The sequence below is a fragment of the Emiliania huxleyi genome (genome assembly GCF_000372725.1).
Source record: "Emiliania huxleyi CCMP1516 chromosome Unknown EMIHUscaffold_148, whole genome shotgun sequence".
Lineage (NCBI taxonomy): Eukaryota > Haptophyta > Isochrysidales > Noelaerhabdaceae > Emiliania > Emiliania huxleyi.
In genome coordinates, this window is record NW_005201113.1 from 225,519 (window position 1) to 238,471 (window position 12,953).

At 67.2% G+C, this 12,953-nt stretch overlaps 4 protein-coding genes across 4 annotated transcripts; 1 reads left to right on the forward strand and 3 right to left on the reverse strand.

The window, feature by feature from the left end:
- Positions 1-1,039: 1,039 nt before the first annotated feature.
- Positions 1,040-2,540, reverse strand: EMIHUDRAFT_228548 (hypothetical protein; the record flags this gene model as incomplete). Its single annotated transcript, XM_005786936.1, has 2 exons — positions 1,040-1,760; positions 1,921-2,540. The coding sequence occupies 2 exons, from the start codon at positions 2,538-2,540 to the stop codon at positions 1,040-1,042; spliced, it is 1,341 nt and encodes a 446-aa protein (XP_005786993.1).
- A 664-nt stretch (positions 2,541-3,204) lies between these two features.
- EMIHUDRAFT_228550 (hypothetical protein) lies at positions 3,205-4,277 on the reverse strand (the record flags this gene model as incomplete). The annotated part of the gene is made up of 6 exons (XM_005786937.1): positions 3,205-3,243; positions 3,330-3,414; positions 3,635-3,756; positions 3,810-4,094; positions 4,142-4,170; positions 4,271-4,277. 6 exons carry the CDS (start codon positions 4,275-4,277, stop codon positions 3,205-3,207), a joined length of 567 nt encoding a protein of 188 aa, XP_005786994.1.
- Positions 4,278-5,276: 999 nt separating this feature from the next.
- On the forward strand, positions 5,277-6,937 carry EMIHUDRAFT_441258 (S-adenosyl-L-homocysteine hydrolase). The gene is made up of 2 exons (XM_005786938.1): positions 5,277-5,432; positions 5,569-6,937. Exons 1-2 carry the CDS (start codon positions 5,327-5,329, stop codon positions 6,879-6,881), a joined length of 1,419 nt encoding a protein of 472 aa, XP_005786995.1. The 5' UTR covers positions 5,277-5,326; the 3' UTR covers positions 6,882-6,937.
- Positions 6,938-9,722: 2,785 nt separating this feature from the next.
- On the reverse strand, positions 9,723-12,848 carry EMIHUDRAFT_111252 (hypothetical protein; the record flags this gene model as incomplete). The annotated part of the gene is made up of 1 exon (XM_005786939.1): positions 9,723-12,848. The coding sequence occupies one exon, from the start codon at positions 12,846-12,848 to the stop codon at positions 9,723-9,725; it is 3,126 nt and encodes a 1,041-aa protein (XP_005786996.1).
- Positions 12,849-12,953: the final 105 nt, after the last annotated feature.

Here is a 12,953-nt window from a genome sequence, read left to right on the forward strand (position 1 = left end):
AGGTAGGGGGTAACCCCCTTTTGGGGGGTTTGGGGACTCGTCGGGGACGTCCGGAAAAGGAGCTTCCCCCGGACTCCGGGGGGAAGGCCCGCCCCCCTGGTTGTTAGGGGGGGGAATTTGGGGCAAAACCTCAAGGGGGCCCCGGTAACGCATTTGGCCGCCGCCGCCGGGCCGCCGCGGGGGCCGGGGTGCGCTATTGTTTTTGGGTGCAACGGCCGGGGTGGGATTTGATCCCCCTCCCCTGCATTGGGACCCCCCCCCCCCCCTGCAGCCCCCGCCGCCCCGCAGCCCGCCGGCTGCCCCCCCCCCCCCTGCCCGCCTCCTCCGCCGCCTCCACCGTCGCTCCCTCCTCCCTTGCCGCCGCCTCCGATGCCGCCCTCTCTCCCCTCCCGCAGGCGCGGACGGCCACCACGGAAGGCGCAACGTGGACGCGGGCGCCTTCGCGTCGCTGCTGCAGAGCGTGGCGGCCGGCGACACCGCCGAAGGCGCGCCGGCGCAGCGGCCGGTGGCAGGAATCATGGCAGGGGGCGAGTTTGGCCGGGAGGGGCCAGACTCGGACGATGAGGACTTTGCGTCTGGGGATGCGTCCGCTGGGCGCAATACCTTGGGGCTCGCGTTTTCGTGCGTCGGCGCGATGCTCAGCTGATTTCGGAGTGAGGCGTCGCCGTGGTCCGAGGCTGGGGCACTAGATGCGCGGCATGCGATGCAAGGGCGCGCCCAGGGCCGGGACCTTACGTGTGCTGAGTGACGACGCACGGACGCTGCCACACCTGGCGGCCAGCGCTCCGGGAGATGTCCGAACACCCCGAACGGCGAAGGCCGCGGCTGTCCGTTTTTTGTCGTGCGAATGCGTTGCGTATCTGCAAAAAAGGTCAGCTCTCTCCGCACGGACACCTCCTCCCACCATGGTCATGCACGCCCGGTTTCGTAGAGTGTCGGGGCACCAAGTTCATGAGGCTCGCCTCACGACAAGACGCGTTGACGACACTCGACAGTACGGTACACCTCCCGCCCCCCGCTCCCCGGGGCGTCGCCTGCGCTACCGTCGCGCCGCGCCGCGCGCAGTGTAGACTCGCAAGCGGGTGAAGTTGAAGTACGCCTCCTCGGCGACGCCCGCGTCGCTCTCCCGCGCGTTGATGAAGGCGTTGCATGCCTGCCGTGCCCCCGACTGAGTCAGCTTGCCGACACCGCCGCTGCGCTCGCCGCCGAAGTCGCCCCACTTCGAGGCGCAGCTCTCGCCGAGCAGCTGCTGCATCCAGTTAAAGAGGAAGCCGCGCCCGACCCACCCGTCGTCGAACTGCCGCTCCCAGTCACCGCCCGCCCAGTCGCCGCAATACGCGATGTTGATCACCAGGTTGAGCGGCCTCAGCTGCTCCCTCGCAGTGGGGCAGCCCTGCAGCGGGTAGTAGGACCACATGCGGCCGACGTCCCACGTCGACGGCTCCGGGCTGCCCGCCGCCAGGTCGGCGGGCACCGCGCTGCGAGGAAAGTTCCACACCTTCATCGAACTGCTCGACCACTCAAAGACAAATGTGCCCGGCGCCGCGTTGATCTCTTTGGGGGTCGGCCAGGCGTCGTACCGATTGGGCGCGCATCCGTAGCGCGGCCCGGCCCACGGATGTGGGAAGAGGGAGTCGGTGGCGGCGGGGAAGTACTCTGTGGCGCAGTCAAAGCCCATCCCATTCTTGTCGAGGAAGGGTCCGCACTCCTGCACCGCCGTCGCGTTGAGCCGGCACTGCGCATCGGCGCCAAAGTGGAGGCTGCGGGAGAGAGCGGGGGCAAGCCATTACGCGAACTATACGCGGACGAGCCGACCCACGCTACCGATGGCCGAACGTCTGCGTGATGGGCGGACCGGCAGAGGGAAGGCTAGGACGCACGCACGTGCGGGCGAGCCGAGCCACTAGACACGCCGCGCACCTGGTCTTGGAGAAGAACTCGTTTGCAAACTCGAGCAGGTCGATCTCGCCGTTCTGAGGCCACGGTCCGCACCGCCCGTCGGCGGCGTCGGCGAGGTCCGAGCCGTCGCAATACATCCACAGCGCGGGCCAGACGCCGCAGCCGTGCGGCACGTGCGTGTAGCCCACCTCGAGAAGGAAGCCCTGCTCGCGCCCGTCCCACGCGTCGCGCGAGTGGATCCGCACGCTCCGCCGCAGCGGATTGCTCGCGTCGCTCGCGTCGCGCGTCCCGCCCCGCAGCACCGCCCACCCGTCGCCCTCCTCAAGGAGACCGCTCTCGAGCGCGTCGGCGTGCGAGAGGTAACTCGTCGGTCCGCCGGTCGGGTCGGGCAGCGTGAAGTACTGCCACTGCGCCTCGTCGAAGAAGGAGCCGCCGCCGCCGAAAAAGTCATGCGACAGCTCGTAAGCCGCCGCGCTGCCCGGGCAGTTCCCGGTGTGACGCGGGTGGAATGGCGGCAGCGAGCCGGTGCCGGCGAGGAGCGTCCCGCCGACGCCGACGAGCGCTGCTGCCGCGATGCATCGCATCGGCCAATGCGGCTGCGGCGTCGCCTTCTCCGCGGTGAGGAGCTTCTCCGTCTGCATGCCTCGTGTAGTGAGGCCGGCTTATCTCGCACAGACGAAAAGAATTCTTGGAGGCCCACCTCCAACGCTGATACAAGAAAAAACCCATGCCGTGCCGTGCCCAGACCGGAAACTCGAGCGAGCCCAAGCAGCGCCGGGACGCTCCTCTCCACCGTGATGCTCCTCGCCATCGTCGTCACCACGACGTGGCTGCGGACGGGCGTCGCCCACGACATCGTGCGCCCGCTCTCCAACGTCGCCGAGATCCCTGCCTCGCCTGCCAGGAGCGGCGTCGAGCTCATTGCTGGGCAGGTGCGCGGGTAGAGCTCTCCACTATACTCTGCCGCGATCCCGGCTGCTGCGAGCACGGCGCCGCCCGGTGCGCGCGAAATGACCCCTGCCGTTCCCGCGCGCACGCAGGTCGCCGAGGAGGACGTCGAGTGCCAATGCGCAAGCACGACAAATGTGCGCGCGTCCGCCGCCGCCATGCAGCCCCGCCCCTTCCCGCCGTCGATTTCGTCGCCGTCCGAAGCGACTCCCGCGAGGACGGCGAGGCACTTAGCTCCGTGCACTCGACCGCCCTCGCCGCTGGCAAGCTCATTCACAATCTGCTCTGCGATGGCCGTGTGAAGAACGACTGAGATGCGCTGCTTCTGCAGCCCCAGCCAGCTCTTGGTGGTCCAAGTCACCTCATCGAGAGGTACTGCGCCCGCGTCAGCTTGTTCTGCAGCACGTTCGCCGCCCCCCAGAGGTTCTCGCCGACCCCCCCTTCCCAAACCCACCGAACGACTCGAACAGCAGCAGCCGCACGTCGACGTCCTTGTCCTCCCTGGCGTAGCGATACTCGCCGCCATAGGACGGTATGCGGCGATCGCCGACCACTACCCTGCCCCCCCTAGTATGCCATCGACCAGTCCCCTGCCCCCTCTCGCCCTTGCTCTTCCTCTCTCCCTCCATTCCCTCGCCCCCATACCCCTCACACTCCCCTCCCTCCCCCTCCCCCTCCCCCTCGCCTCCCTCTCCCTCCTCGCGGTAGGGCCCATACGAGAGGGAGAGCCTGACATGTCTCGGAAGTGTCTCGGAAGTGTCTCGGAAGTGTCAGCGAGACGGCGTACGAGAGGGAGAGCCCCGCCAGCCCCGCCGCCATGGCTGCGCCGCCGCCACCCGACGCGTGCGCCGCCGCGTGCAGCCCGACGGCGAGGGCGGCCACGCCAGCGATGATGGCGTTGCCGATGGCCTCAAGCCGCACCGAGAGCCACCGGTTCGCCGCCGCCGTCGCGCGAAGCCAACCTTGATGTTTGCGTCGAGCCGCTGCCGCGCCTCGAGCCCGAAGCGGCGGGTCGCGCCAAAGGCGACGATGGAGGTCGCGCCCTGCAGCGCCTCGGAGAAGGCGGCGTAGATGGGCGACTTTGAGACGGAGTCGATCCGCTGCAGCTCGCGCGACGAGGCGCGGTAGTACCTCGCGACGACGAGGTACGCGACGCCGAGCGGGGGGAGGCCGAAGGAGATCTGCCACGCGTTTGCGACGACGAGGAGGAGAGTGCCGATCAGGTTGAAGACGCAGAGGCCGAGTGCCTGCGGGGGGCGTGCCGGGGAGGGTCGGGCGGGGCTGCAGGGATTACGCGCCACCCCTCCTCCAGGCCGATCGCGCCTGCGTCGTCATCCGCAGCTGCACGTCCACCACCTGCAGGAAGGTTGGTTTGAGAAAGAATCGTGTGGGGGTGGGGCGAGGTGGGGGGATGCCTGTGGACCGATCATCCGTCCCTTCCTCTCTAGATACACGGCGGCGAGAATCGGCGAGCCAGGGACGACAAAATGGGTTCGTCGAGCTCCTGCTGCTCGGCCCAGCCGAAGGCGGCTTCAGCGAGAGGAAGCTACAAACCAAAGTCAAGAGGTCCGCCAAAGGCATCGCCAAAGGCATCGCCAAAGGCATCGCCAAAGATCGCCAAGGCATCGCCAAAGGCTGCGCCACGGGCTGCACCAAAGGCTGCACCAAAGGCGAACCCAACGGCAAGTACAAGTACCACGGCAAGAGCCCCGAGTTTTTCGTACGACACCGCAACAGTGGCGCCCCCGCCGTCGTCAGTGCCATCGTCAAAGGCTTCGTCATTCGACCGCCTCGTCGTGTTCAGCAGCGATACGCCGGACAAGGATGACTTTGTTGACTGCCTGAAGCCGACGGTGCTCGCTTTGGAGTACAATTTTGACACGGCGACAGCCGGCAGCATTATCGGCCTCATCAAGGCCGCCTCCCGCAGTCTCGGCAAGGGCAATGCGTTTACGTCCATCGCGCTCGCCAACCATGGGCCACCCGTCGATGACGAGGTGGAAGGAATGGGCTGGAAGATTAGCAACAAGGTTATCCTCGACTCCCCAGAGGACTTGGACGATCGAACGCACGGCGTCACGCGGGTGATGATGGCGCTTGGCGACGCCGTGTGCGAGGGCGGCCGCGTCGACCTCTTTGCCTGCAGCCTGCTCAGCCACGAAGACGGGATGGCGGCGCTGTCTGCAATCGAGGAAGTCACACAGACCAACTTTGCGGGTTCGACTGACCTCACTGGGAACCCCAAGGACGGCGGTGACTGGATCATGGAGAGTGACAACGTGGACGTCGCTGACCTGTGAGTTCGCCCAAGAGATTGACGACGTAGACCGGCGGCTGAAGCGCATGGCGTTGGTCGTCATCCAGCACTAACGGTGCCCTCAGGTACTTTCAGAGGGAGAAGCTCGCTCGCGACTTTGACGGGACGTTTGCGAGCAAGCAGAAGAACGTTGAGGCCTCGGGCGACTTCAAGGTCGCCGACATGTCGCTCGCCGACTTCGGCCGCAAGGAGCTCGACATTGCCGAGCACGAGATGCCCGGCCTGATGGCGGCGCGCAAGGAGTTCGGCCCGGCGCAGCCCCTCGCCGGTGCGCGCGCGCCTCCCTCCTCCCTCCTCCCTCCGCTCCGCCTCCCTCCTCCTCCGCCCCGCTCCTCCGCCCCTCGAGCCGGCGCCCTCCCCGCGCGCCCGCGCCTCACCCCGGCCTCCGCCCGGGCCTCCCCCAGGCGTGCGCGTGATGGGCTCGCTCCACATGACCATCCAGACCGCCGTGCTCGCCGAGACGCTCGAGGCGCTCGGCGCGGACGTCCGCTGGTGCTCGTGCAACATCTTCTCGACCCAGGACCACGCGGCGTCGGCGTGCGTGCGCGCGGGCACCGCCAACATCTTTGCGTGGAAGGGCGAGACGCTGGAGGAGTACTGGTGGTGCACGGACAAGGCGCTCACCTGGCCGGACGGCGAGGGCATGGACCAGATCGTCGACCACGGCGGCGACGCCACCCTCCTCCTCCACGAGGGCAAGAAGTTCGAGGAGCAGTTTGCCAAGGACAAGTCGCTGCCCGACCCGGCCTCGACCGACAACGCCGAGTTCAAGTGCGTGCTCGCGACGATCAAGAACTCGATCGCCAAGGACCCGACCCGCTTCACGCGCATGGTCCAGCGCATGGTCGGCGTCTCCGAGGAGACCACCACCGGCGTCCACCGCCTCATCGCGATGGCGGACGTGGGCGAGCTGCTCTTCCCGGCCATCAACGTCAACGACTGCGTCACCAAGTCCAAGTTCGACAACGTGTACGGCTGCCGGCACTCGCTGCCCGACGGCATCATGCGCGCGACCGACGTCATGCTCTCGGGCAAGAAGGTCGTCATCTGCGGCTTTGGCGACGTCGGCAAGGGCTCGGCCGCGTCGATGCGCGCGCAGAACGCGATCACGTACGTGACGGAGATCGACCCGATCTGCGCGCTGCAGGCGTGCATGGAGGGGTACCAGGTGGTGACGATGGAGGACCTGATCTCGGAGGCGGACGTCTTCATCACCACCACCGGCAACAAGGACATCATCACCCTCGAGCACATGAAGAAGATGAAGAACAACGCCATCGTCGGCAACATCGGCCACTTTGACAACGAGATCCAGATGGAGCAGCTGGAGAAGGCGACGACGCGGATGAACATCAAGCCGCAGTGCGACAAGTACACCTTCCCCGACGGCCACGGCGTCATCGTCCTCGCCGAGGGCCGCCTCCTCAACCTCGGCTGCGCGACGGGCCACCCGTCCTTCGTCATGTCCAACTCGTTCACCAACCAGACGCTCGCGCAGCTCGAGCTGCGCAAGGCGTACGTCGAGGCGGGCAAGGACAAGGCCAAGTCAAAGTACCAGAACCAGGTCTACCTCCTCCCCAAGGAGCTCGACGAGAAGGTCGCCCGCCTCCACCTCGGCCAGCTCGGCGCCCACCTCACCGAGCTGAGCACCGAGCAGGCCGACTACATCGGCGTCAAGAAGTCTGGCCCGTACAAGCCGACCACCTACCGGTATTAGAGCGTGCTGTGTTAGTTACGAGATACATGTACATGTGCATGGTCGTTGAAAACAAACGTGCGACACTCGCGAAACCACATGCACATATGTAAGCGCGCTCTCTGCACTCTGGCTTCGCCGGCCTTTCTGTGTGCTTTCTCGCGTGTCGCCGCGAGAGCGGAGAGGTCGCTCTCTTGACCAATGCGGGCCCGGCCACACGCTAACGCTCGTGCTCCGCTCGCCGTCGCGCCTCCTCTCTGGGTGCACTCCTCCGCTCCGCATCGCGCCGCCGTGCACTAGAGCCGCCCGAAGCGGCGCTCGAGAGCCGCCTCTCGCTTGGCCTCGACCGCCTTCTTGCCGCCCGCGCGCCCGGCGTCGGCTGCGGCCTCGCGCGTCCCCTCCGCCGCCGCCCTCGCCGCCTTGGCCGCCCTCTTGCTCGCCCCCTCGCTCGCGGCGGCCGCCGCCTATGGGAGAGCGCAGGCAAGCAGCGCCATACGCGTGCGCTCGAACTCTAGCGCAAGCCCGCGCAACGCGAGGCACCTTGCTCGCAGAAACCGCCGCCTTGCCGGCGCCCTCGGCCGCGGCGCTCGTCTCCGCTGCCGCCTTGGCCGCCGCCGCCGCCGCCGCCCGCCCCGTCTCCTTGCTCGCCTCTGCGGCCGCCCGCTTCGCCTCGGCCGCCGCCTGGCCCGTCCCCTGTGCAACCGCAGCCGCCGTCTCCGCGGCCGTCTTGCTCGCCTCCTTGCCTGCGGCCGCCGCACGGGCCGCCGCCTCCGCCACCGATCGGCTCGTCTCCAGCCTCGCAGCCCGGCTCGCACTGCCCGCGGAAGACAGCGCCCCCCGCATCTCCGCCCGCACCGCCGCCGCCGCCTCCCTCAGCCCGCTCTGGCCCGCGCCCGCCATCAGCGCGCCTGGCGGCTCGACGCCAGGAGTGGAGAGGTAAGCCACCGCTGCGGCGGCGGCCACCGCCACGACGTACTTGATGCCGTCGTCGTCGCCCTCCGTACCCTTCGTCGCAAGTGCCGCCACAGCCGCGCTCTCATCCGCCGCCCCCACCTCCGCCCTCGCCTCCGCCTCCCGCCCCGCGCTCCCCTCGCCCGGCTCCCGCTCCGCAGCCGCCTCCGCCGCTCGCCGCTCCTCCGCCGCCCGCGCCTCCGCCAAAGCCTTGTACTCCTCCTCTGCCGCCGTCGCCGCTGCCTCGCGGGCCGCCGCAGCCGCAGCCTCGTCCGCCTTCGCCCGTTCTGACACAAACTGCAACTTTCAACTTCGAGTCCAAGTTCGCCTGTTCTGACAATCTGTTCTGACAATTTAAAAGAGGAGGAGCAGCTGCTGCCCAAGAAGATCGAGGCCTTTGCTGGCCGGCGCGTCGTTGCCGTGTGGGCGGGATGCGACCACAGCCTCGCCCTCACCGCCGACGGAGCCATCTGGAGCTGGGGCGATGGAGATGATGGCGAGTTGGGCCACGGTGACGAGGAGGATCAGCTGCTGCCTAAGAAGATCGAGGCGTGGCCGCCCACGCCCGCATACTTGGAACGACTGAAAACCGCAAATCTTTGCAGGGCGCGGGGAGAAACGCACGTCACTGCCGGGGAGGTTCGTTTCCAGTTATCGCTATCGTCATTCGGCGGTCCAAATGCATGCAGAGCCGGATACGGGAAAGGTTATTATGAAGGTCCAAGCGAAGGTTATAACGTAAGTAAAGCCGCACAGGGGAGGGAACTCTGGGGGGGCGCGGGGGCCCTAGAGGGTATCCAAGCGGGGGGGAGATGGGGTCCCATGGCCCGCCGCAGGCGCCGATTTTTTGGAATTTTCTTTTTTGCGCATTTTCACTTGTTTTCATTGGAATTCGGCGTACTTGCGGCCATGCTATCACGCCTTGCGACAGCCTGTCGGCGCTGATCACCTGCATAGCTCGCGGCCTTAGTATCAAGCATTCAGTGACGACCTGATCGTACGGCCAGTAGGAAGGTGTCCTTCCAGCTGCGTGCACGCTTCTGGCGCAATGCGCGTCGCCTCGGATTGGCTGCTGGCACTCTTGAGGCTATGCCTACACAGCCTCGCGCGCATGGGCAGTCAAGAGGGACCATGCACCTTCTCAGGACAGCGCCAGTGCCTCTCTCTTGGACCCTCCGGCAAACGTGGTGGTCTCGTGTTACCAATGTGGGACCAGTGCGGCATCGCGCCATCGACAGCTCTGAACTGCGCCTCACCACTGACCGGGAAGGCCGCCAAGTGGGCCAGCACCGGTCGCACATTGTGGCAGCAGTCAGCAGTGCATGTCTGATAGCTAGAGCAGCAGCGTCAGGGTCTCGCAGGGTCGGATCGTGTCAAGCCTCTCGCCCGGCCGGCCGCGTGCAGACGTCGGCCCCTGTCTGCTGTCTGGAGTGATCTGTCGGCGGTCAGTACGACCAATCAGGTCGGAGTTTTCTGATGGTTGGAGGGTCTATCTGTATGTACTCCTCGAGATCTCTCCGAATCTGCCCTCTACTCAACCATACTCATTCGGGAAGTTGGTGCTAGTAGAGACTAGTACTCTGCCGGAGCTCCCCGTTTCCGCACTGTGCTGCGCGGCGCACGGTGCCTCCGGGGGCCCCCGCGCCCCCCCAGAGGGAGGGAACGGTATTAGGATTTGGTATTACGTACACATCACTGTAGGTGAGCATGTAAACCTTCACAAACAAAATAAGAACGTACTGTGGCGACTGTACACACAAGACTCAGCGGACTGAGTACTAGGAACTACAAAGACAAACATGGTCCATGCACTTGCAGACGCAAAGCTCACCGTGAAATCGACTGCACCTCCGCGAAGTACAACTGGCGAGCTGAGTGCAGTGCGAAAAGCACTTGGAAAAGCGCAGCAGATTACTCGATCAGAAAGCCGTCGTGCCGATGCTCTACTGCCTGCAGCAGCTTCGCCTGCAGTTGTTGACGGGTCGCATACGGCGGCAAGTGCACCTCGTGTGTGCAGGTGTGGACGTTGGGCAAGTCGTGCACGTCGGCGCCCTCGTAGAGCTTGAGGGTGATCGGGTCCTTGAGGCCGCCGCAGGGCAGCGCCGTGAGCGCCGTGCTCCACTCGAGCAGCCGCATCCGCCCGAGACTGCCCAGCCCCGTCTCGGGTGACTCGTCGAGGATGATCTCGCGCAAGTAGCGCGGCGCGTCGGAGCCGGCGGCCGCGAAGCCCGCCTTCGCCGCGGCACTGTCCGACGTGTCCGGCCACGCGAAGCACGCGAGCAGCTCCTCGCAGCTCAGCTCGGTGTTTCCGCGCAGCATGAGTAGCAGCTCGGAGGCGCTGAGCGCGCCGAGCTGCTCCCGGAGGTCCACGACCTCCGTGAAACCGTCGCGCAGCGCGCGGAGGCTCGCCTCCCGGCTGACGAGCAGCTTGTGGCGGCAGCCGGCCAGCACCGCCCGCTCCATCGCCGCGCTCTCCGGCGGCACCTCCTCCGCCGCCGCGTCCTCGTCGAAGAAGTCGAGCGTCAAGCCGGCGGTCGGCTGCACGAGCAGCTGCGCCCACCGCTGCGAGAGCTCGGGGTCGAAGTCGGAGAGCGCGGCTAGCGCGGAGTGCACATCCTTGAAGACGCGCCACTCGTGCGTGTCTGCCAGAAACTCGAAGACGAAACGACCGAGCCCGCGGCCGAGGGGCTGGTCGTCGAGCACGCACCGGCACATGATGCGGCCGATGTTGTTCATCGACTGCAGGTCGGCGGTGGGCGAGGGCAGCAGCCCGATGCTCGTCGACGCATCGTCGCCGGCGCCCTCGAAGAGGCCGGAGCCGGCGAGCAGCACCTCGCGGAAGAAGCAAGAGTAGAGCTCGACAGTCAGACCGCCGAGGTCCTCCCCCTCCTCCTCGCCGCCGTGCGCGTCGATGAATGTCACCTCGGTGCGCTGGAAGAGCTTCTGTCTGGCGTTCGTGGGCGAGAAGTACTCGATGACGTCGCGGCAAAGCTGGTTGCGCCGCACCTTCAGTCTCCACGGTTTGCTGCGCGCCGTCTTTGATGGCAAGTACTCCAGCAACATCTCGACGTACTGACGGAAGGCGACGAAGCGCCGGAGGAAGGCGCCCTCGTCGAGCTCGTTGGACGTCGCCACGATCGTCAGCTGCTGCTGGAGCTCCTGCTCGCGCTGGTGGGAGGCCTGCGCACGCCGTTCTGCCTCCTGTCGCTGCTCCTGCTCCTGCTGTGCCCGCTGCTCGGCACGCTGGCGAGCCCGCTCAGCCTCGGCGAGCTCAGCTACTGGTGGCGGTATCGGTGGCGGCGCTGGATCGGCGGGGGCGAAGGCGCCGAGGTCGCCGAGCAAGCGGCGAACAGTCAAAGAGACGGATGCGTGGCAGGTAGGGTGGGCGGTGCCAGCTGCAACGAGGGCGGCAAGGCCACCCGCGCCAAGAATGGCTAGCTTGCACGCGTCGCTGCCGACAGCCATGTTCTGCAGCGCGCCGCAGCCATACCGCTGCAGCTCCACATCAGCAGCGTGCCTGCCCATCGCCGCCACCACAGCTGCAAGCCCGCCCGCGTCCACCACCGCCTGCTTGCACGCGTCGCTGCCCAAAGCCATGTTCCGCTGCGCGCCGCAGCCCAACCTTTGCAGCTCTGCGTCCGCATCGTGCCTGCCCATCGCCGCCACCACAGCCGCAGCCCCGCGCGCGTCCACCACCGCCTGCCTGCGCGCGTCGCTGCCGCCAGCCATGTTCAGCAGCGCGCCGCAGCCAGCCCACTGCAGCTGCACATCTGCAGCGTGCCTGCCCATCGCCGCCACTACAGCCGCAAGTCCGCCCGCATCCACGACGGCCTGCTTGCACGCGTCGCTGCCGATGGCCATGTTGCGCAGCGCGTCGCAGCCCAACCTTTGCAGCTCTACGTCCGCATCGTGCCCGTCCATCGCCGCCACCACAGCCGCAGCCCCGCCCGCGTCCACCACCGCCTGCTTGCACGCGTCGCCGCCAGCCATGTTCAGCAGCGCGCCGCAGCCAGCCCACTGCAGCTGCACATCTGCAGCGTGCCTGCCCATCGCCGCCACCACAGCTGCAAGCCCGCCCGCGTCCAAAACCGCCTGCTTGCGCGCGCCGCTGCCGACAGCCATGTTGCGCAGCGCGCCGCAGCCAGCCCACTGCAGCTGCACATCTGCAGCGTGCCTGCCCATCGCCGCCACCACAGCCGCAGCCCCGCCCGCGTCCACCACGGCCTGGATGCACGCGTCGCTGCCGAAAACCATATTGCGCAGCGCGCCGCAGCCAGCCCGCTGCAGCTCCACATCTGCAGCGTGCCCGACCATCGCCGCCACCACAGCTGCAAGCCCGCCCGCGTCCAAAACCGCCTGTTTGCGCGCGTCGCTGCCGCCAGCCATGTTCAGCAGCGCGCCGCAGCCATTCCGCTGCAGCTCCACATCTGCAGCGTGCCTGCCCATGGCCGCCACCACAGCCGCAGCCCCGCCCGCGTCCACCACCGCCTGCTTGCACGCGTCGCTGCCGAAAGCCATGTTCTGCAGCGCGCCGCAGCCAGCCCACTGCAGCTGCACATCTGCAGCGTGCCTGCCCATCGCCGCCACCACAGCTGCAAGCCCGCCCGCGTCCACCACCGCCTGCCTGCGCGCGTCGCTGCCCGAAGCCAAAATGTTCATCGTGAGGCAGCCATACCGCTGCAGCTCCACATCAGCAGCGTGCCTGCCCATCGCCGCCACCACAGCTGCAAGCCCGCGCGCGTCCACCACCGCCTGCTTGCGCGCGTCGCTGCCGGCAGCCATGTTCCACAGCACGTCGCAGCCAGCCCGCTGCAGCAAAAGATCTGCGGGGTGACCGACCATCGCCGCCACCACAGCCGCAAGCCCGCCCGCATCCACCATCGCCTGCCTGCACGCATACCTGCCTGCACGCATGTTGTTGCGCAGCGTGAGGCAGCCGTCCCGCTGAAGCTCAACATCAGCAGCGTGTTCGCGCATATTTGCCACGACAGCCTCAACAGCCTCAGCCCCCGTGCACCATACCCACGAGTCCGCCATTGCCAAGGCCATCGAGGTCTCGAGGTTTTATTTCTTCCGCGCCGCGCCGCCGCGCGCACAAACCGCAGCGCCCCGCCTAGGAAAGAGATGAGGAGATTGAGGGGC